General features: G+C 36.7%; 1 protein-coding gene across 9 annotated transcripts in view; it reads right to left on the reverse strand.

The window, feature by feature from the left end:
* Positions 1-20,963, reverse strand: part of APAF1 (apoptotic peptidase activating factor 1) — a 37,916-nt gene extending 16,953 nt beyond the window's left edge. The window contains exons 1-16 of one of the 9 annotated variants that reach the window (XM_054188799.1): positions 20,831-20,963; positions 20,237-20,426; positions 18,824-18,965; positions 18,372-18,561; positions 17,278-17,475; positions 16,059-16,242; positions 12,223-12,335; positions 11,571-11,702; positions 10,926-11,164; positions 10,224-10,391; positions 9,266-9,397; positions 6,816-6,929; positions 6,050-6,228; positions 3,992-4,118; positions 1,963-2,088; positions 1,199-1,330 (exon numbers count right to left, since the gene is read on the reverse strand). In XM_054188799.1, coding sequence (XP_054044774.1) covers positions 1,199-1,330; positions 1,963-2,088; positions 3,992-4,118; positions 6,050-6,228; positions 6,816-6,929; positions 9,266-9,397; positions 10,224-10,391; positions 10,926-11,164; positions 11,571-11,702; positions 12,223-12,335; positions 16,059-16,242; positions 17,278-17,475; positions 18,372-18,561; positions 18,824-18,961 — 2,172 coding nt within the window. In that variant the 5' untranslated portion in view covers positions 18,962-18,965; positions 20,237-20,426; positions 20,831-20,963. Of the gene's footprint in view, positions 1-1,198; positions 1,331-1,962; positions 2,089-3,299; positions 3,395-3,991; positions 4,119-6,049; positions 6,229-6,815; positions 6,930-9,265; positions 9,398-10,223; positions 10,392-10,925; positions 11,165-11,570; positions 11,703-12,222; positions 12,336-16,058; positions 16,243-17,277; positions 17,476-18,371; positions 18,562-18,823; positions 18,966-20,236; positions 20,499-20,830 lie in introns of those variants that run through there. The other 8 variants (XM_054188800.1, XM_054188801.1, XM_054188798.1 and 5 more) reach the window with 8 other exon arrangements.
* Between the last annotated feature and the right edge of the window lie 17 nt (positions 20,964-20,980).

Here is a 20,980-nt window from a genome sequence, read left to right on the forward strand (position 1 = left end):
TTTTCTTAGTTTTACCCACATACTCATGGACTTGATGCTACTACCCAGACTACCCCACAATTTACCTCCATCTGCTAACTTGCATGAAAGCTACTGAGACCAGAATTATATAGAACTAATTAAACTTCCTGTACAGTTTAGACAAGACCCTTGAACAGCACAAAGTTACTCAAAGTTTCCTAAGGCTGAGGAAGAAGCTTCCTCTTGCCTCTTTCAACTTTGAAGTTCAGAATTATGTACCTTACGCATAGTTAAAAAAATGAAATCTCTCATGTTTGTCTTGGACAGTCTGAATATCCATACCACTGCAGAATAAGATCAGCATATGCACTGCAACAAAGGCAAGAATATACAGCCAGGGCAGGACCATCATCTTCAGTGCCAGCTAACCATTTGATCCGCTTAGTTGTAGACCAGGCTGGATGGGGCTTTGAGCAACCTGGTCTAGTGGGAGGTGTCCCTCCCCATGGCAGCGGGGTTGGAACTAGATGGTCTTTAAGGTCCCTTCCAACCCAAACCATTCTATGATTCTATGGTATTGCACTCTTATTTGCCACAGTCTAGGTCTTACTTGATTCTTCTGTTTTCCTCTTTCCCTCAGATGCAGACTTCAGTTGCTCCATTTCTGTTCTTTCTGTGTATACATACTGTCTCTCAGTCTGAACAGTACCAGCTAGTTAACCTGACAAACCTCTTGCTTTGTTTACTGTTATTTTGTTGGCTTCCATCTTCATTTCTTTACTATGCCCAAACAATTTAATCAAAAAAAAGTACCTACTACACTTCCATCATTTTTTTTCCTCAATCCTTCAGCATCCAGTTTTTTTACATTACAAATGTTTTCAATCCTAAATTTCTGCCTTCATTTTTCTTATGCTGTTTTTAATCAGGTATTTCACTCACATACTCTTCCATTCCCATCCCACCTTCTAAAAGTCTTGCCAAAGCCCTCACCTCCATGCCCTACCAATAGAGGAGTTGCTCATTCTCCTTTACTGAGCATGAACACTCCTTCTGTTCTGCTCTGTTGAAATCCAATTACAGACCGGTAGTCAGTACTCTTATTCTGTTGCCATTTCTCTTCTACCAGGCTCATTTTAAAAAAAGTGTAGTTTATAGTGTTTAAATATATTTATACATCAATAATTATCCTGTTATGATAAGCAACATGAGAATAATCTCAACCTTTTCCACTTACTTTTATGTAAGTGTCATTCGAGCAGGTGGCTAAAAGGTACTGACCACTTCCGTTATTGAACTGGCAGCAATTGACCTGCTCCGAGTGTTCTTCATATACACACTTACACTGGCCCGTTCTTGAATTCCAGATCTAGACAGAATTAAAGGATGAAAAAGACTTTTAAATACATTTAAAATATACTTCATTTTAAAAAAATCTGTAAATTACACTGAAATACAGATGAAGTCCTAAAACATTCTTTATAACACCTCAAAAATATTTTTAAGATAAAGGGAAAGCATATATATTTACAATTAGAACTAAGAAGTTATAAGGGGCAGGTCATAATTCAGATTACGATCTGATAAATACTGGAATTTCACCAAGGTTTTGCTACAGTACTGAGGAATTTAAAATTCCAAATTATTCACGTGTTAAGAGGAAAAAAGACACCATGAAAAAAGAATTATGGATATATTAGTCTCATATTATGGATAGGGTTGGACTCACACATTATGTTCTACTTAAAAAGAATCATCTGATAATACAAGTAAAATAAGTGGTCATTTTCTAAGTATGATGTTAACGTTAAGCATCTTTTACGTTATATAACAAGTAGGGCTTTTCTGTTTGTCGGTTTGTTAAGTAGTGAATTATCCGCACAAGATTTAAGACAGTTTAAAAAAAGCTTTAGTTTTAAGAATCTGGTCTGCCTGAGTTGGTGAAAACTGAAATTTGAATTATTAATTAGGAAAAAAATTGTCTGCTCTCCATTTCCTTACCTTCACTTTTTTATCAGCTGAACAAGTTGCTACAAATTCACCATCTGCAGAGAAAGCGCAACAAAGTATTTCATCATCGTGGGCATTTATCTCTAGGAGCCTCTCTCCACTTTCTGTTTTAAACACCTAAAACAATAAACAATAAAATCTTTTAACTCACCTACAATTTTAAACCACAAGTATAAGTTTGTTTTCTCTCCAAGAGCTCTCTTTACATAAGCTCTTTATAAATGCTTTCAAAAGTAAACCAGTTTTGCGATTTCAGGGAAATTAACGTAATAATTATTACAATATTCAATTTGAGCTTCAATTTTGTAAGGATGATAGAAATTGTTAGGGAGAGAAATAGTGAAAACATTTCTGTAAACAATGTGTGTTTCATTAATGCCTTTTTCTACTGTCACTCTCTAAGCCTAAATCCATGTCCTTTCTCAGTATTTTTTAATAGGAACTGCAAAACACTGTAACTATCAATAAAATATAACCCATTCTTAAAACTACAAATCACAGGTTTACATATATATGAAATCCTTCTGTGAAAGGTAAGAATTTCAGCAGCAATTGATGATTTGGGGAACAAACAAGGAAAAAGAAGTAGTGAAAAGTCGTACAGAATGACACGGTCTCAGTCTCAGTCTTGAGCTAGTCACAGGCAAAAAAGGGCATTCAGGATACTAGAATTGTGAAGTCCCCGCTTTTTCCTTTACTTTTTCATAGAATGGGAATATCAGTGACAATGAAATGGTTGGTGTTTGTTCAAATAAGAATATAAATAGTGAAGTAACAGGAAATTTACATTTACAGTAAATTCTGCAGAGTATCTGTTCTTAATCTAATAATATTTTTTTTATTTTACAGAAACAGTAGAAGTAGCCTTGAAAACTGAAAAGCACAGGCCACTATTAGGAAAAACATGAATAAATTCAGAGTTAAACAATGAAAAAAGGATTACTGCTAATTTTCCTATTACTTCTTCAACAAAAGTTTAGTTCAAATGCAATCGCAATCCACAGATTTCACTTTTTGGGGTAGAAAATTAAGAGAAAAAGCAATCTGCAGTCTCAATAATGAGGCCATTTAGTACAGAAGCCCAGCACAGTAACTTCAGCACAGCATAAAATGAGTACATCCACCAGTAATCTCCTTAAGTGGATGCCATGACCACAATATTGTAGAAGCCAGCAAACAAAATAATTAAATAAAAACACAATAACAACACATTAAGTAGCCAAATGAGCAGCAACTAAGCACCACTAATATTATTACTTTAGTACTCAACTTATCAAGCATCCAAAAAAATACCAAAGGCTTGCAGAAACGTTGTTCTTTTCCCTTACCTTTGGCTGTCTGGAATATGGATAGTTTACCAGGTTACTGTCTGGCTGATTGCTAGTTTTCTTGAGAGCTGGCTGGCTCCCCTCCGGGCAGACTGCTGGCAAATTTATATTAGTCACTTTCCTCTCTGTCTCCCCTAATCCTCTTCCTAAGCATTTTGGGCCCGTTTCCAATCTAATACTGCCCTCAACTTCAGGGGTTCATTTTTCTCCCCAGTTTATTTCTTTTGCATAAGACAATTTACTAATTAAGCACCAAAGTAGCATAATGTCCATTAGCATTCCATAGAAATAGTAAAGCTGTAACTAAAACGTCTTACTGTTTCTCAGTTATGTAGAGGGTCTACTGTGACCGGAAATAACACTTTTGCGAGAAAATATTAAATATGCCGGGTGTATTACTTGGGCTGTGAGCTTTTCCTTATCATTAAAAGGCATCTCATATTCACGAATTATACCAGTGAGGGTATAAACTCTAAAATCACACAGTTAAACTTTTGAACTATAAGATAATGCTTACTATTCTACACATGCAAGACATTTACGTAATAATACATCCTTTTTAATCATTTGTCTCCAATATATTCTAGATCCCTAATATCTCCATATAAGAGCAAAAGAAAAACAGGACTGTTAACAAATGTTAATCAGAATGGTACACAGCACCTCTTTTCACTCATGCATAGGTATCTTACCTGAAGTGTTTTATCAGCTCCACATGATGCTATTCTTTGTCTATCCTTAGAAAAGCAGGCATGGTAAACTGCATCTCTATGCGGACGAACAACCAGACGGTAGAGGTTTTTCAAGGATTTTTTATTTCTACGGGGTAAGACAGTTGATTTTAGATGAGTAAGATTTCCTAATGCATTTTTATTATTCAAAATCCTCTATAAAAAGATGACAGTTTTTCCACGCATCTTGAGTGGCAAGCTTTATAACAGAACAACCAACCAACCTTACCTTACCTCTTAGCCCTTACGTTGAAGTAATAAGGGAAACACAAATTCCAGCATTCACTCAGAGTTTTTATTGCCGTGCAATAGTTACAGCTTAGAGATCAAGAAAGATAATATGTGCATGAGAAATTAACATGCTACTTTATGGGCAAAGCTGTTGCACTGCAAGATACAGCCTTCCTAATGACATTTTTACGATCTGATACATGCTATTTCCAAATACAAATTTCTTCCTGAGAATTCTTGTTCTCCTGCAGGTTCCTTTTCAAGCTTATTCAAAAACATTCATGAATTGGCTTAGTAAACAAATTTTTAAGTAAACTTAAAAATTAGTAAACTTACTTGGTTTTAATAGAAATGACTCAATTCTTATCACTAGATATTTAAATAAAATCTATGATTATTGCTGCATTTCAATCAGAGATCAAGTACAGAATCTAACACACCTTAGATGATTCTTCCCTAACTTTAACAAAAACTTAGCTTTAGTAGTAATCAGGATCATCCTGTTTAGCGAGATCTTAATACAGGAAGCTGTCACTGTAATAAGATGATTTTTGGTGATGAATAGATTGTTACAAGATTAATTTTTTTTCAAGAGTTTAAATGAATCAATGTACTTCAAGCTTTTATCATTACCAGTTCCCGTCTTCAGGCTTAGCATTTAAATAATGGGTAAATCATATCAAATAAAGTAGGTGTACTTTAGAATGAATGCAATTTTTCACTGCAAAATAGTGACTCATCTAAGCCAGCATTTTAATTTTTTTTTGCATATTTTAATAAAGCTAAAGTTGCTGGTCAAGAGAGCAGTGTATTTACCTACACATCCTACAAATCATTTTTAGGACCTTGCCCTAGGATGGGAAACAAAAACATCAGTCTCTGTTCCATTGATTTCAGTGCTGTTCTTCAGCATAACTCTCCCATATCCAAGGTGAAAGCCTTGAACTACCTGGAGGCTGAATCGTGCAACTTTAAAGTGTTTTAGTTAGAATTCTGTTAGCAACACAAAATGAAATAACCAAATACTCAAAGAGAAGGCCTGAATTCAAGTATGCCTGGATTAATCTGCCTGGTTATTACCATAATTACCTGACAGAGTAATTCTGTTTTTTAACTACCAAGTACTGCAGTTATCAGAACAGAAACATCAAACAGGAGAATCTAACAGAGACAGTTACATGGTCAGATGACTACTGGACTATGGTGGAAAAATGTTTAGGTATGTATACTTTTTCCTTAAACAACTTCCAAAAATACGAAAACAGAAAAAAATTATTTAAATAGGAGAAATATCAGGATTGGATAAAGATTACATAGCCTTTTAGTATTTCCCATCTTCCTACTTTCAGAAACTTTGCAAGTTAACACAAATGCTCTCACTTTTAAAGTGTATATTTTACGAGAAAACCTAAGCACATATTGTGCCATACTCAATACTTGCACTACAACTTCAAGTTTTTTTTTTTAAAAAAAGCATTTAGAGATGTTTCAAAGTACCTTATTTTCATCTTTGTATAGTTATTTAAACGGAACAATCATTGAGTACAGAAGTAAATATATTCCTCTATTTATTTCTATGTAATTATTACTAATTTGTGGCCTTACATATCTAGAGTTCCCCTCCTCTCACAAGTTCCTGAAAGTTATTTCACTTTCTTTCCCCAAAAAAAAACCCAGCAGTTCTTAAAAAGGTTCTTGTATTAGCCATACATTGTATTTAGTTGTACATTAAATTATTTTCTTGGATCAAGGGATCAGCCTATCAGCAGATGGACTGCAGCTACTTACATCCATTCCAAATAAAATGCTCCTCTTTCTCTTTGAGCATGCAGCTTGGCTTGTTGATACACCTCTGATGTCTCTGGTTGGCAAAGACCCAGCTGTACTATGTCAGGAAACGGTTGCCGTCCAAGAAGGTGCCCATTTAAAGACAGAAATTCCTGGAAGTTCTCACGTACTGTGCTATCCTATATACGGAGCAGATAATACTTGATAACATAGAATGTAGATTAATTTCCTAAATGCCCTTTGCTTTTTAAATTTTCTATACAGCTAATATTCTGACAGAAACACTTAGTTCTATTTTTCTATTATGTTCTATTAGTAAGTGCATATGATAGACTGAAATATTCATTATCCTATTCAGGAAAGCTTATTATCCTTATTTTTCAAATAAAGGATACTGGCAATAGTGATTTACTCAATAAGCAGTCAATGTGAAATATCAGAAAGACTTGTCCAAGCGCTCAACAAAATTCTGCACCTCTTAAAAAGCAGAGTACCATAGGTACCCACCATCAGTTATTGTTGTTAACCTTAGCTATTGAGTTCCATGGTCAGTTACTTGGGCACACACTGAAGTTACAACTAAAACTAAAACTGAAAACTAAGTTTTCTTGATTTTCCTCTTCTCCAAGTTAAAGTTTAACTTACTACTGTTTTTATGTTTCAGTTTTTTAAGCTTTCTATATATCTCCCTACATCCAACAAAATGCAATTAAACATGGAAAAATATATTTGGAACGGACTGGTCATTTCCATTTTAGTATCATACCTTTTGATCCAGGATTGAACTATATTCTACATATTCATGAATCAGATGAGCAGGCCCTACCAATTCTGTTTTAGCTTTAATCCAATCCAGAGAAAACATAAGATCACAGAGTTCCTAAAAGAAATACAAATTTAAGTTCAGAGTGCGAGTTCCACAACAGAATCTACTCAAGGGGAAAAAGAAATGCACAGGAAATACATTAGGTATTGAATATGCTTTGGTACAATTGTCTCCAGCTAAAAACTTAGGCAATTTCTGTTTCCTGCATCCTACTCGATCAGGTATGAATATTCTGGGTATAGAAGGTTAAACTTGTTATTTTAATGCAAAGGACTGCTCTTTGATACAGCTAGTCAGAGAACGGATGGGAGCACAAAGCAAATCTTGACTTTTGTAGCACGCAAAACCTGGTTTAAGATACAACTCTGATAAAGCTTCTTCTAGTCCAGTTTAGCAAAGATCACTCTGCTAACACTGATCTGTTGCTCTTCTTAACAGATGCTGAATTTGAATAAAAGCAAAAAATACTGCAGTTGCATTTAACTTAAAAATGAGAAAGCTACTTAAAAGGCAATCAGAAACAGAAAAAAGAATTATTAGAATAGAATATTTCAGTTGGAAGGGACCTACAACAATCATCTTGTCCAACTGCCTGACCACTTCAGGGCTCACCAAAAGCTAAAACATGTTATTAAGGGCATTGTTCAAGTGCCTCTCAAACACTGACAGGGATGGGACATCAACAAGCCTGTTCCAGTGTTTGACCACCCTCTCGGTAATTACAGAAATGCTTCCTAATGCCCGGTCTAAACCTCCCCTGGTGCAGCTCTGCACAATTCCCACCACTCCTATCACTGGATCTCAGGGAGAAGACTTCAGCACCTCCCTCTCCACTTGCCCTCCCGAGGAAGCTGTAGAGAGCAATGAGGTCGTCCCTCAGCCTCCTTTTCTCCAACCTAGACAAGTCCAAAGTCCTTAACCGCTCCTCATAGGACATACCCTCCAGCCCTTTCACCAGCTTAGTTGCCCTCCTCTGGACACATTCAAGGACATTCACATCATTCCAAAATTGTGGGGCTCAGAACTGCACATAGTACTCAAGGTGAGGCCACACCAACGCTGAACACAGCAGGATAATCACCTCTTTTGACCAGCTGGTTACGCCGTGTTTGATGCACCCCAGGATGCTGTTTGCCCTCTGGGCTGCCAGGGCACACTGCTGACTCAAATTGAGCCTGCTGTCAACCAGCATCCCCAGATCCCTTTCTGCAGGGCTGCTCTCCAGCCACTCCTCTCCCAATTTATATTTGTGCTCAGCGCTACTCTGTCCTAGGTGCAGGATCCAGCATTTGGACTTGTTAAATTTCATTCCATTAATCATCGCCCAATGCTCAAATTTATTTAGAACCCTCTACAAGGCCTCTTCTCCCACAAGAGAGTCAACAGCACCTCCCAGTTTGGTATCATCAGCAAACTTGCTAATGGTGCATTGAAATCCTGCATCCATATCGTTGATAAATAGAAATATGAATCCATATCATTGATATTGAACAGAACTAGCCCTAGAATTGAACCCTGCGGAATACTGCTGGTGACTGGTCGACAGTCAGTTGTAGCCCCATTCGCTACAACCCTTTGAGCTCTGCCGTTTAGCCAGTTCTTCACCCAGCACATCGTCTACCTGCTCATCTCACAGTTGGCCCATCTCAAAATGAGGTTCAATTCTAAATGTTTGAGTACATGTGAAACAAAGCAATTAACAACCAGGACCCAATGCTATTCAAGGCAAGAACTCTGAAGACGTTCAACTGAAACTACTAAAGTATTAATCTTGCTGCATGATTTGCATCTTATACTAGCTCAGTACCTAAAGAACAGTAGGTGGCAAAAAAAACTGCAATCGTTTTAAGGTGCTAAGGCAATCCTGGGAACATGAAATTTGCCCATCTAACTCTTCATAGATTTTTTTTATAGCTGTTGAAATCTGGTAACACAGAGAATGGACTTTTACACACAAATCAGTATGTCATAAGAGGAAAAAACTAACAAGAATTCTGTAGAAAAAAGTAACTAATCTAATCAAATTTTCTGAAGAAATCAATTTACTTGTATTATACAATAAAGCGAGCCTGGTTTTTCAAAAAGGTTTAGAGAAGATTTCTTATCAAAGGTTCTTCAAAAGAAAAATAAAAACACAAGCTATTACGATACAAAATAAGAAATCTTCTCAAGAATTGGTTGAAAAGACAAGACACAAAGGATAGAAATTAAGCAGTTTTCATAACAGACAGTGATTAGCAGTGGAGTTCCTAAAGGACTCTATGTTGAGTGTTTACCTATCTGCACAAAAGCCTGGGAGAAGAGAGGTTTGAGTGGGAAAAAGCCTGGGGGGAAAGATAGCCGTAAGGGTGGGTCAAGAAAAGAAACAGAGAACACTGGTCAGAACTCACCTTCTGCATGTTGGCACCAGCCATGTGATAGGCTAGAAAGTTATACCAGTACATGCAATCCTCTTGAGATGGAACAGGTGTATTAAGTTTGTAATATTTCTTGTACTGATTTACTATGTTTTTATGTAGCTCCTGCAATGTGAATCAAAACACGCTTTCAGTTAATACTATACCAAGGTATGGATTGGTTTCGGTATTGAGGAATTATTATTAATATTGTATTGTATATAGTATTGAGGAATAATATTATTATTATTTCTCAATCATAATACGTCAACAAATGAACCAAGAAAAGCTTACGTTCTAGAACTGCACATTTAACCTAATTTATTGCTTAAGACTTCTCCAGAAACATTCTCTGGATATTAAAAGACAGAAAAGCAAGCTGTTAACCTTCGTTCTTAGGTTGAGAAGAGCTATCAAATCAGTTTGCACATTAGGTGTGGGTAGCCAACAAAAAAAAGACCTTTACATATGTCTAAAAACTTGCCTTTTATTCATATCTACTCTTTCTGCCTTGTCCTTCGGAACTGATAAATTTATTTGGCCCAACATATAGGTCCTCTCCCTGCAAGACTGGCTTTAAATTGAAGAAAAGGTGTAAAAAGCACTTCTCTGAATTAAAAAAGAAACTTCCTATTCTGGTAGGGTCTTGATGCCTTTGGAAACATCAGTAGAACATTCCATCTCCTGCTGGAAATGTCTTTGACAGAGAAATAATGGATATAGAATCTTCTCTCAGTTTAGTTTCTTAGCTCCAAATGGAGTCATCGTGAAATCACTGCACAGTTTCAAGTTGAAAATAAATGTTTTTAATTAGTCAACATTTAAGTTTAACTGCATTGTGGACCTATTCTATGAAGCTACTCTGGATACCATTTAACAAAGGAACATTTTCTGAAGAATGCCCAGCTTTGGAGAGCAAAGTTAAAAGCGAGAAAATTAGTCAATACCCTACCTGAAGCTGGTTGCGATTCTTCTCTGTAAGAAAGTCAAGTTGAAGATCATGTAAATAATAATGGAATGACTTCCCATTACGATCACAGAACAGCAGCGATTTGTTAACAAATTCCTGTAGTATATCTTCAACTTCTTCAGTTTCCATATCCCAAAGAATACAGAGAACCTAGAAAAGCACATTAAGACAGAAAAGAATCAGAACTAATCTATGAATATCATAAGAGGCTACCAATTAAGTGACAACAAAACACATGGTAACAAATATAGACATATTACAAATGGTAATAAATTCAGTAAGTTACCAATTCTTCCATATCAGGACAGATAATACACGTTATCCCATCTTTTGTCTATTTGTGCTAATTTATGGTGATGATATCTTTTTCTTAAAGGAGACAAATTTCACATAACAGTTTTTAAGCCGTCAGAGAGCTCAATTACAATCTAATTAAAGAGCTATATACAGAATGCATATTAAACTAACATTATGAATACATTTATTCAGTTTCACTGAACTTTTTAGTTTCACTACTGACAATAAAATTCATGATACAATAATGCACCAGACCTACCCAATCTAGCAATTACTATTAAGTTACATGCACAAGTTATATACAACAATTATAAATTTTATTAATTCTTTAAAGTTATTGTTTGTATCTCACTAAAAATTATTATATTTATGCATTGCTGTTATTACCTTAGTAGGTACTTTAACATCTTTTGGGAGGATAGAGAGGTCTTTATAGTAGTCTTTATAATTGTCATTCAGTTGCTCAACGCTTATGGACATTGCTTCATCAAGGGCTTCATAATCGTAAGAAGAAGATTTTCTTATTCTTTTAAATTGCTTATTCTGCAGCTGTTTGAGATAGTATTCCCAACGACTAGGGAAGTCTCGTAACAATGCACCTATCAAGGATATCACAAGAGGAGAACCTGAAGGAAAAGATTAAATTAATCTTAGAGGTTTTCAAGGAACACAATCCAATAGTTTAGCCAAGTGGTTGAATACATCAGGTAAATTTCTCACTACATTGATTAAATCCTTGAGGTGCGGAGAACAGACAAACAAAACATCTCATTCACGTAGACACCTGCAAACTCACCAAATTTAAGTGTAATAGGGGGCAGGAGGAAGATACGCTGAAAAAAACTACTTGAAAATTAACATGAGACTTCTATTTAGTTTGAAAAAAAACAAAAAGCATTTAACAAACACTTGTGTTTTACTTAAGGTATACAGTATTAAAGAACGTTCATTCCTCTATCTGCAAGTCAAAAACCTAGAAGAAAAAAAAATACAGTGAGTGGTAAATGGTATGTTAAAGAGCGGCAAGTATACCTTTGCATTCCCTTACAAGACAGTTAGCTTGTTCTGGCAGTTCTGATATTTTCATGTTCACAAATAGGGATAAAATCTCCAGTCCTTTCTCATGTGCTAGTCCACTTTCCACATGAACCTCATATTTATTGCCTAGACATAAAAACATGGAAAAAAATTAAAAGAATGTAAAAAATCTTATGTAAATTGAGAGTATTTTCCACGCAAAACCTGGAGCAAAGGATCTGTCTCATAATTTTATGCATAGTATTTTAAATTCTTAATACTAAGAAGAGTGCAAATTCTACTTATCAGAATCAAGTTTACATTAAAGAGACAAAAAATTAGATTATGATCTAATAATTAAAAATGTATTATGGGCACTTCATACTGATGAATGCTTAATAGCGTAGAGATAATCACTCTAACAGCAGCAGTGTCACACAGGTTAATTTATTTTGTTGAGAATCATTGCACTCTTCAAAGTAGACATATAACTTTCAGGATAACACATAACATTTATTTCATGAAGAGCATAAAGAGCTAAAACTTCGTCTCTTGTACAGAAGCTGATAGTCATAGATGCTATCAGATTCTTTTAAAAGTTCACGCGAACGAACTGCATACATATACACACATAATCTGTGGTTCAGGAGAGGAAACTGTTCCTTACCAGCCACAGCATCGGTTACGCTCCTGTCCCTGCTGGTGATAAGAACCTGACATTGATTATCAAATGCTTTTAATACCCAGGAATCCCAAATGTCGTCCAGGATCAAAAGAGATCTAGTGCAAGAAGAAATATTACAGATCAACTATTAGTCCTGAAGTACCGCATTTTATTTTAATAATGAAACATTTTCAGAATTCACAATGTATCACTACATAATTTTTGTATTAATATGTAACATACCTTAAGAGAGCATTAAACACAGTGCAAGAAAGCTGAATGCAAGTATCTCAAAAAAATGTTTTTACCATTTATTGCTTTATAGCTACAATTGAAGCATAAACAATAACATTTTCAGAAATGTTTCCACTAGTAAATGCCAGGTAAAACAGAAATGTTTACTCTGTTTTCATGTCATCAGATACTGTAAGTGAAGAAAAACGTTGTATAGGACTAGATAAAAACTCTGCTTGACACAGGTTACTGATAAGCTTTGTGGGAGAAACCAATTCAGTTTCCTTTTGACTCAAGAGTTCTCAGTTTTGTTCTTGTATCTTCAGATACGATTCCTCTTGTGAAGGAATTGTCTTGGATAATGAAATTTTTTTTTACATAATATTTTATAGTGATTACATATTCAAATCCTATGGCTAGTTATGTTCGTAGGTTACTACATGGAATCTCATCAGAATAATGTAAAGTAGACCTCCCTACACCTGCCCATGTCTGACAAAGAAGTTACTGAAAACTGTTTTTAAAAGGTTGATTCCAAGGGAGTAAGAAGTCAAAAAGACTGGCTGGCAAGTAGATTTATGAAAAGAAGTACCAGTTATTTGCATTCTGTGTCGTTTGCGAAGGAAAGTAAGTTACTGAAACCAAATACTGCAAATTGTTTATATTTACTGTCTTTTTTTTTTTTAAAGGGATGGAGTTTTCAACGACACTAGTCATTGGTTAAATTGTCCAATTCCCACTGAAGCATGCCAAGACTTCTGCATTTTTCTTCAGCTAAATGACACTTGTGCCATCAATGCTTATAAGGATGTTATCCTTCTTAACAAGTGCATACACATTACACCACATTTTCAAAGTTGCATGTAAGTCTCAGATACCCATGTCCCATTTTTATAAAATTGCTCTATTAACACCCTTTTGATAAATCAGATGGTTTACAAGAATACTATCATAGCCATAAATGACTAATTTTGTGGTACTTCCACACTTGAAAATATGCTGGGCAGCATGAATTACAGCCTGATTTTATATTTTTAATTAATCTGAGAGCTTCAAAGTTCTCCCAGTCTTTTGGTACTAGTGATTTTCTTCCCCAACCGCACCAACAAATCTTAAATCCTAATTAAGACTGTAAAGAAAACCCAAAAGAAACCAAAAAACAAAAAAAAAATACTACTAAACCCTGTGATAACAATCACAATTCTGAAATTTCTTAAAGAATATCATAGCTTCAGTTTCTTCAACCATAATACAATAAAACACAGTGATATTTTGCTCAGAAAGTTTTCATTTGACTAATACTTTAATCCCAAGAAATGCACTGGATTCACAATCTGAAGCCAGAAATAGCTGAAGTGACTTTTGGGCACCAAAGAGAATTCTAGTGCAGAACAAGCTCCACAAGCCACAGAACTAGTGAAGCTTAGTTTCCAGTACACTTGCACCCTGTGAACCTCTCTCCAGTTCGTTCCCCTCTGCCTCCTCTCATCCCCACTATGATTTCCCAGATAACCCATCATCAGCAACACGTTCAGTTTGTTCTTACCACATTCTCACATATACCTAACTGGGAAGGATGGAGCACGGACCTGTTCCCAGCTCACGGCCGGTTAGCAACGCAACAAAGTGTGCTTCCCTTCAATTCATTCTGTATACACCTTTTCACCACTGAAAGCACCTACTTGTATTTCTCTTCTTTATCCGACTGTCAACTTTTCATAAACTTACAGAATTTTCAAAGATACGAAGTTCCTACCTTTAGAATCAATTTCAGCAATATGATCAAAGTGGTTAGGATAGAGGAGAGAAGGGAAAGGATAAACAGGACTAAGATGAACAGTGTGATCACCATAACATAGTTTCGTAATGGTGAAAAGGAGTCAGACTAGAAAAGTTTTATAATCAATTCTTGTACCTTCTCCTTGAGGTGCAGTCATTCTCTGCAATAATCCTATTTAATATTCATTACTTTATCTTGAAACAGATTAACAAACATTGCCAGGTGAACTGCACCCTACATGCTATCTGGCAGTCTATAAAGACGACACTGTCACAGCTGGCACTGAAACATCCTCAAATAAAAACAAGTGCCTAACTGTTTCCAAAGCTGGCATTTTCTCCTTTCCACTTAGTTTCCTCATATACAGGAGCTTTTTGACAAAACACAGTTAAGTACCTCTCAAATGAGTCACTTTGTGCACTACAAACACTATCAACCATGTTAGGCTGTCATGTTACTTGGCTATACAGTAGTTGCCAACTTCTGGAACATTTCATGATGCCATAGGGATACATCTTACAAGAAAATAGCACACAGTTCTCCCTTCTACTTGGAAGGGACTGTAATGTTGTGCATGAATTAAACTTCCAAATTCTTCTGTATCAAAGAGCTTGGTTTTGTTAATGAACAAAAACTAACTGGAATTGTGTCAAAAGCTAACAAGAATTGTGTCAATGAAGATAACCACTTGTTGAAAGTGTCCTGTTTGCACTTTTCATACAAGACTTCCACAAAAAATGAAAGATTTCTTGTGGAAGACCTGGCAGTGTTTTTCAAATCCTTTCTTCACAAGATTACTTTTTTCCCTGTACAAAAATGCCAGTATTCTTCTACTCTATGTCATCTATAAAGATCACAAGATTGGAGTATTATTACTGAGATATCTCACTCAGGTGCAGGCTAGTTTAGTTTAGCACAAATTTTCCCAGAGGGTAATGAAATCCTCAACAAACAAAAACTATTGCTCAAAGATGAAAAAAGCTGTGCAGTGGCTGAGACGCTGCTTGATTAAATCGAGTCACTTTTCCTGAAGTTTGAAAACAACTGGTTTCTTGGCAATAATTGATCATATCATGAAAACCTGCTTTCGCTGTGATAACTGTAGACATCAGCTGTTCTGGAAAGGAAAAATTTTCAGCAGTGATACACACCCTTTTTACTGCTGTATGATCCTCACACATCAGTGAAGCATTCTATGTACACAATGAGAACACTGAAAGTTAGAGCAATTCTTACTTCCAACTGTTCGTTTTCAACCTTCATTATTCAACTACTAATAATTTTTCAAGCAACTGTGACTCCTGCACAGCTGGTTAACATATTTTGTTAGCAGAAGCCTTATTAGCCTACTAAACATATTCATATCCAGGACAAGCCTACAATGTAACCCTTCAGTTACCCCATTAAAAGACTCACACATCTAAACAGGGACAGTTATACTATATATATAATGCATCTGCCTCTAGCATTTATTTACCCTTCAGCTTTTGTACACTTATCTGAACTTACTTATTCTTTTATCATATGCAAGTCAGTAATTCAGAAAATTTTAACGGGAACCCCCCCACAAGAATTAAAATTCTAGAAGTATTGTCAGCTTCACCTTGAATAACACTTCCTAATTAGCTACAGTAAAACAGAAAAAGGGAAAGCAAAAAGTGGAAGAGTTAGGAAGTTGGGTTTTTAAAAAAAAAAAAAACAAACCAAACAACAAACCACACCACAGAGACATGTAACCACAACACAGACACCTAGATGATTCGACCAAAGTTACTCTGTAAAGTTTTATCAGTTAAAGACTAGTGTTTCATTTTACTGACATCACCTGGGATATTTGCGTAGCATCAGCAAACGAAGACGATCTTTAGCTTCTTCAATGTTAAGTGGTGGCCTTTGTGAAAGAGTAGAGTCATGTTCTAATCTACTACAGAGATTTTGAAGTTTTATTAGGAGCCCTGCTTTGTCCTGTTTTCCAACAGAGATCCAGTGAACTCCTCCTGGAAAGTAATCTAACAAGAAATGCAGTGTTAGTTGTGCTATACATTTAAAATCAGACATATTAAAGAGCAGCTTACAATAGCAATCAATGACTCAATTTCAATTAAAATATAGAACTCTAAAGTCTATTGCAAGCCAAACTTGCAACTCTACCATTAACAGAGAAGGATAGTTCTACAAGACCACTACTTTTCATTTTTAAAGGAACAGGCTCTGTAGAGCAAGTTCCCACACAGAATTCACACTGACGCTGATGCTGTCATCCCTCCTCTCTACATGTCGTCCTGCCTGTCCCTTGGCAACCCCTTCTACATCCATCTTCCTGCTAGTCTAACTTAGCATTTACTTTTTTCCACCCTGTTCTACTGCAGGAGTTCAGGGTCTGGGATGTGAAAATTATTGCAAGACAGTGAACGTGAAAGCATCTAGAAGCGCCAGCTGCAGCAGAGGATCCTGTATCTATCCCTACATCACGTTTTCTAATGCCCGAGTCCCACTTTTTCCTCCAAGAGTCCTATGCAGGGAAAAAAAAATAAATCATTAAACGATTTCATTTATGATCTGCTTTAAGTTAAAGTGATACTAGTGTAATCACTCCACAAATGCTCGCCATTATCAAAATATATGCAAAAGTTAGAGGAAGATTTTTTTCTTCTTCTAACTCACAAGGGGAAGAGTCTGAGGACTTAACAAGCAATGACCAAAAAGAATAAAAACTAAATATTATTATTTTGCACAAAGAGAAATAACAATTTCAAGTTAATTAAGGATGTATCTACTCTCATAAACCAAAGCAGATTCCAAGGTGAAAAGCTACTCAGAATCTTTTCTTATTAATTAGTAAAATATTTAGTGGTTCTAGAGCACTAAACGGTTATGAAAGCTGTTAAGTTGCAAGCAAATATTTCAGAAGCACTTAAGGAACTTAGAAACCTAAATCTTAAACTACTTTCAGATGACATAAGATACTTCACCATATATATCTGATGTGCATATACATGTATTAATTTTATAAAAATACAGATTTTTTTTTTTTCTAAAATTACCTTCCAAGAGCTGATGATCCCTTAAAGCTTCTGCTGTTAAAACAGTCTTCCCACAGCCTGCCATTCCATAAACTGTGACCCAGCCTGGATCATTTCCCAAGCAGCACAGTTTCTGTTTAATAGCATCTACTAGTTTTGGCCGAGTGACAAAAACAACCGGTCTCTGTGGTACACCTCCTTCACAGAGAATTGTCTTAACTAAAGTTAAAGACAAGATATATGAAAATAAAAATTAAATTAAAGATGTGATGCATCTTGAAACCAAACCAAACAGCTCCCCACCCCATCCCAAATAACTAGTGGGCTTTCTCCCCCAACTCATGTCCCATACAAATGCTCTAAAAACTACTGAACTCACAACACCAAACACTGAAAAAAATATTGTTTTTTAGAAATAAGTTACTTAGCAGGTAACTAGCCTCCCAGCTGCAATAGTGTCCCAGTTAATAACTACATTTTATGCTAGCTAGTTACATCAATCCCTAGAAGTAAAAAGATAATTAACAACTCCAGTAGAAACCGTGGCAAACAGACATAGGTGCTCAACGTTACTATATTCAACTGACAAGTCACTTTCTCAACCAGAAGTTACCACCCCGTGGATGCGGCAGAAAAGAAAGCATGCTGTTAAGGCTTTTACTATTGGAATGTAGGCTGAGAGATTACAGATTACTCTTCAAGAGAGATGTCAGAATTTTGGAGGCTACAATTTTTTTTACATTAGAGTCAGCTTCTTTAATATATACAAGACAAGAGTCTTGTAATATATGTAAGTCAAGAGTCTTTCTTTCATGTACAACAAAAATGTTACAATTTAGAGAAAACTGTGAGAGCTTCAGGTGTCCTGTCTTTTAAAATAAACATTACTAAATATGAAGATTTTCAGGATGACCTACGGAAGTCGTAACTGTTGTAACTCTCCTGCTGTATTAAATTATGAAATACAGAAATACTGACTACACTACTAAAATAAGCAAATGCACCAACTACTCCTTTTTCACTGGAACAGGTATTATAGATAGTCAATTAGTAAGGAATAAAAAATACAACTTGTCTTTACTTTCAAGCATAGGGATCGCTGTAGTTATACTGACCATATGAAGTCATTCCATCCATTGAACTTTTTCCATTACCAGAGGAGATGGCAGGGATGCCGTCCTGAAGAAGCGCAGCAAGATCTCTGTACCCTTCATGAAGTAGTGCATTATAAAAGGATCTATATGAATTATTATCTTTTTCAAGAATAATGTTTATTAGCATAGCTGCTCGCTCCTTCTGTGTATTCTAGAAAAAAAAAAATCGAAAGAAATGTTACGAAAAACTAAGAGACCTTAGAAATTATCTAATCTATCACTCTGTCAATTATAGACTGTTCATCACCTTCAACTGTATAATAGCTTTCAACTTGACTCAACTGCATGCTAGACATATGCTTACAAATTTGCTGAATCCAGCAATGAGATAGACAGAAAGTATTATTTTTAAAAAGAATGATAAAACATGTGAACAGACTAGGAAGATAAAAAACAGTGAGAGACAATTCTACCTGTTGTTTCACTTTCTCCTCCTCCTGTAATGTCAGTACTTCATCAGAAATCATACGATCCATAATATAAGAGGTCTTGATGTCTCTTTCCAATGCTTGGCGATTCATAAGTAAATAATTTCTACTCTTCGCATCCATATTTCTTCAGCGTTTAAAAAAAAGTCAAGGCAGAATCAAAACATAACTTAAAAGTACAAGGAACTGAGTTTTAAAATAGTTTATAAAATTTGGTTTTAAAGTCAGAAAAAGTAGCAGAGCAGCTGCATTAGTGGAAAATACAATGAAGTTTCAGGCAAGTTCATATTATAAACTGCAGAAAGCTAAAAAATTTAGTGGTTTGGGTTTTTTTGGTTGTTTTTTTTTTTTTTTTTTTTACTTTCTGTCTTGATAAGGAGACTTTCATACTACTGTTTTATGAGTTTAATTACACTGTTTATGACCCACAAATCCAGCTTGGCTGGACAGTACAGTAGCATCAAGAAAACACTGGGAAAATCTAATATCATTCCTTTTCAACAGAGTAAAAAAAGGCACATTGTGAACTATTAAGTTGTATTAGTTCACAAGCTGCTGTGAATATGAATAGTATTCTTGGAATATTATTTAGATACCATATACTATTGTGTTTAATAAAGACATCCAGCTGAGCATTATTACAATTAATCTGATCACGTTATTTCTCCAATTGCTCCACTTGGAGGCATATAAAGCAGGTATAAAAAGAATTTAAATCTTTAACAACTAATTAGCCTCACAGTAAAACTCTTGTGGTCACTACATGAAAAAAAAGTCTGAGTCCTTTTCCACATTTCTATGAATTTATGTTTACAAACACTTGCGGAACTAAAGAATCACAGTCTGTGCAAGCTTCTCATACCAAATGTGTCTATGAAAAGGTCTTTTCCCCTCCCACTACATCCCTCAATTTTTTTAAGTCCTTGAATCATGTGACTGGGACAACAGATGAGAAAGAGGACTGGTCTCATGGCTGACAGCACCGGGCAGAATTACAATAAAAAATAAACTTCCTGTGTACCAAATCTCATGAGATAAACTCGATATTGTCTCTAAGTCCAAGACTCCACACAAGTACACTCAGATCCCAACGCAGGATGGAACACCCAACACTGCCAACGACTGATCTGCATCTTCCTTTGTCAGCATCAACCATCACACAACCATAAGTTTGCATTCTTCCTCTATGTCATTAAAAAAAAAAAAAAAAATATTGCCTGAAGACAAAAGAAGGTGAAAACTATTGCCTACCACGTATAAGTTTCCGAATACTGATCAGCTGCCCCTGAGAGTCCCTAATGATCAAAACGATCTCTCCAATCACACTCCTGTGCAAGGATCAAAGGCTCCATAGGCAATAGCAAGCTCCTCCACAGAGCAGCCTGCAGAAATGCTCACCTTTTCCTTCACTCCTTCAGGAGCCCGGTAGATGCAGAACAGCTGCCTTTGGGTGAACCCGCGATGGTAGTGCCTCTTCCGCCGTGCTGACAGAATCTCCTATTTTCACTGGAAATTACGTGGGTTAGGAAAGTCTTTCACCCCACCTTTACTCCACCGCACGGCTTAGGAAAGGGGACGTGAAAGCTGCCTAGCCGCAAAACGTCCAGGTAAAGAAAAAAAAAATAGTAATAACCAATCCACACATGAAGCAAACACATAAAGAAAGCACCCCGCAAACGCACAAAACAAAGGGGTTACCTCACACCCAGACACGCCTCACCGCAGCGGCCCTTTCCAGCTGCGGGGAGAACGAAACAGAAACCGGAGCGCTCAGACCAGCCGCCCGCCACCGCCGGGCCGGGGGGCTCTGCCCGGCCACCTCCGCCATTTCCCCCCCGAAGCGGGGGCCGCCGAGCTGCCTCCTCAGCAGACAGCCCCAGAGCCGCGGGCTGGAGCCAGCCTCGGGGGCGCCACGGGGAAACCGCCCGGGCACGGACCTTCCTCGCCTCGCCTCGCCCAGTCCCGTCCCTTGCCCCCTTCCCTCTCCGCCACCGCCGCTCACCCGCCGGGCAGCGCGGGGCCGCCGGCAACAAGTTCTCGCCTCGCCCTGAAGAGAAGCCGCTACCCCAGCACCGGGGAAGCAGCGCGCCGCCGGCACTTCCTCCTTCCGGCCCCCAGGGGTGGGAGAAGGGCCGGGCCGGC

This window comes from Rissa tridactyla, chromosome 1 (genome assembly GCF_028500815.1).
Source record: "Rissa tridactyla isolate bRisTri1 chromosome 1, bRisTri1.patW.cur.20221130, whole genome shotgun sequence".
NCBI lineage: Eukaryota > Metazoa > Chordata > Aves > Charadriiformes > Laridae > Rissa > Rissa tridactyla.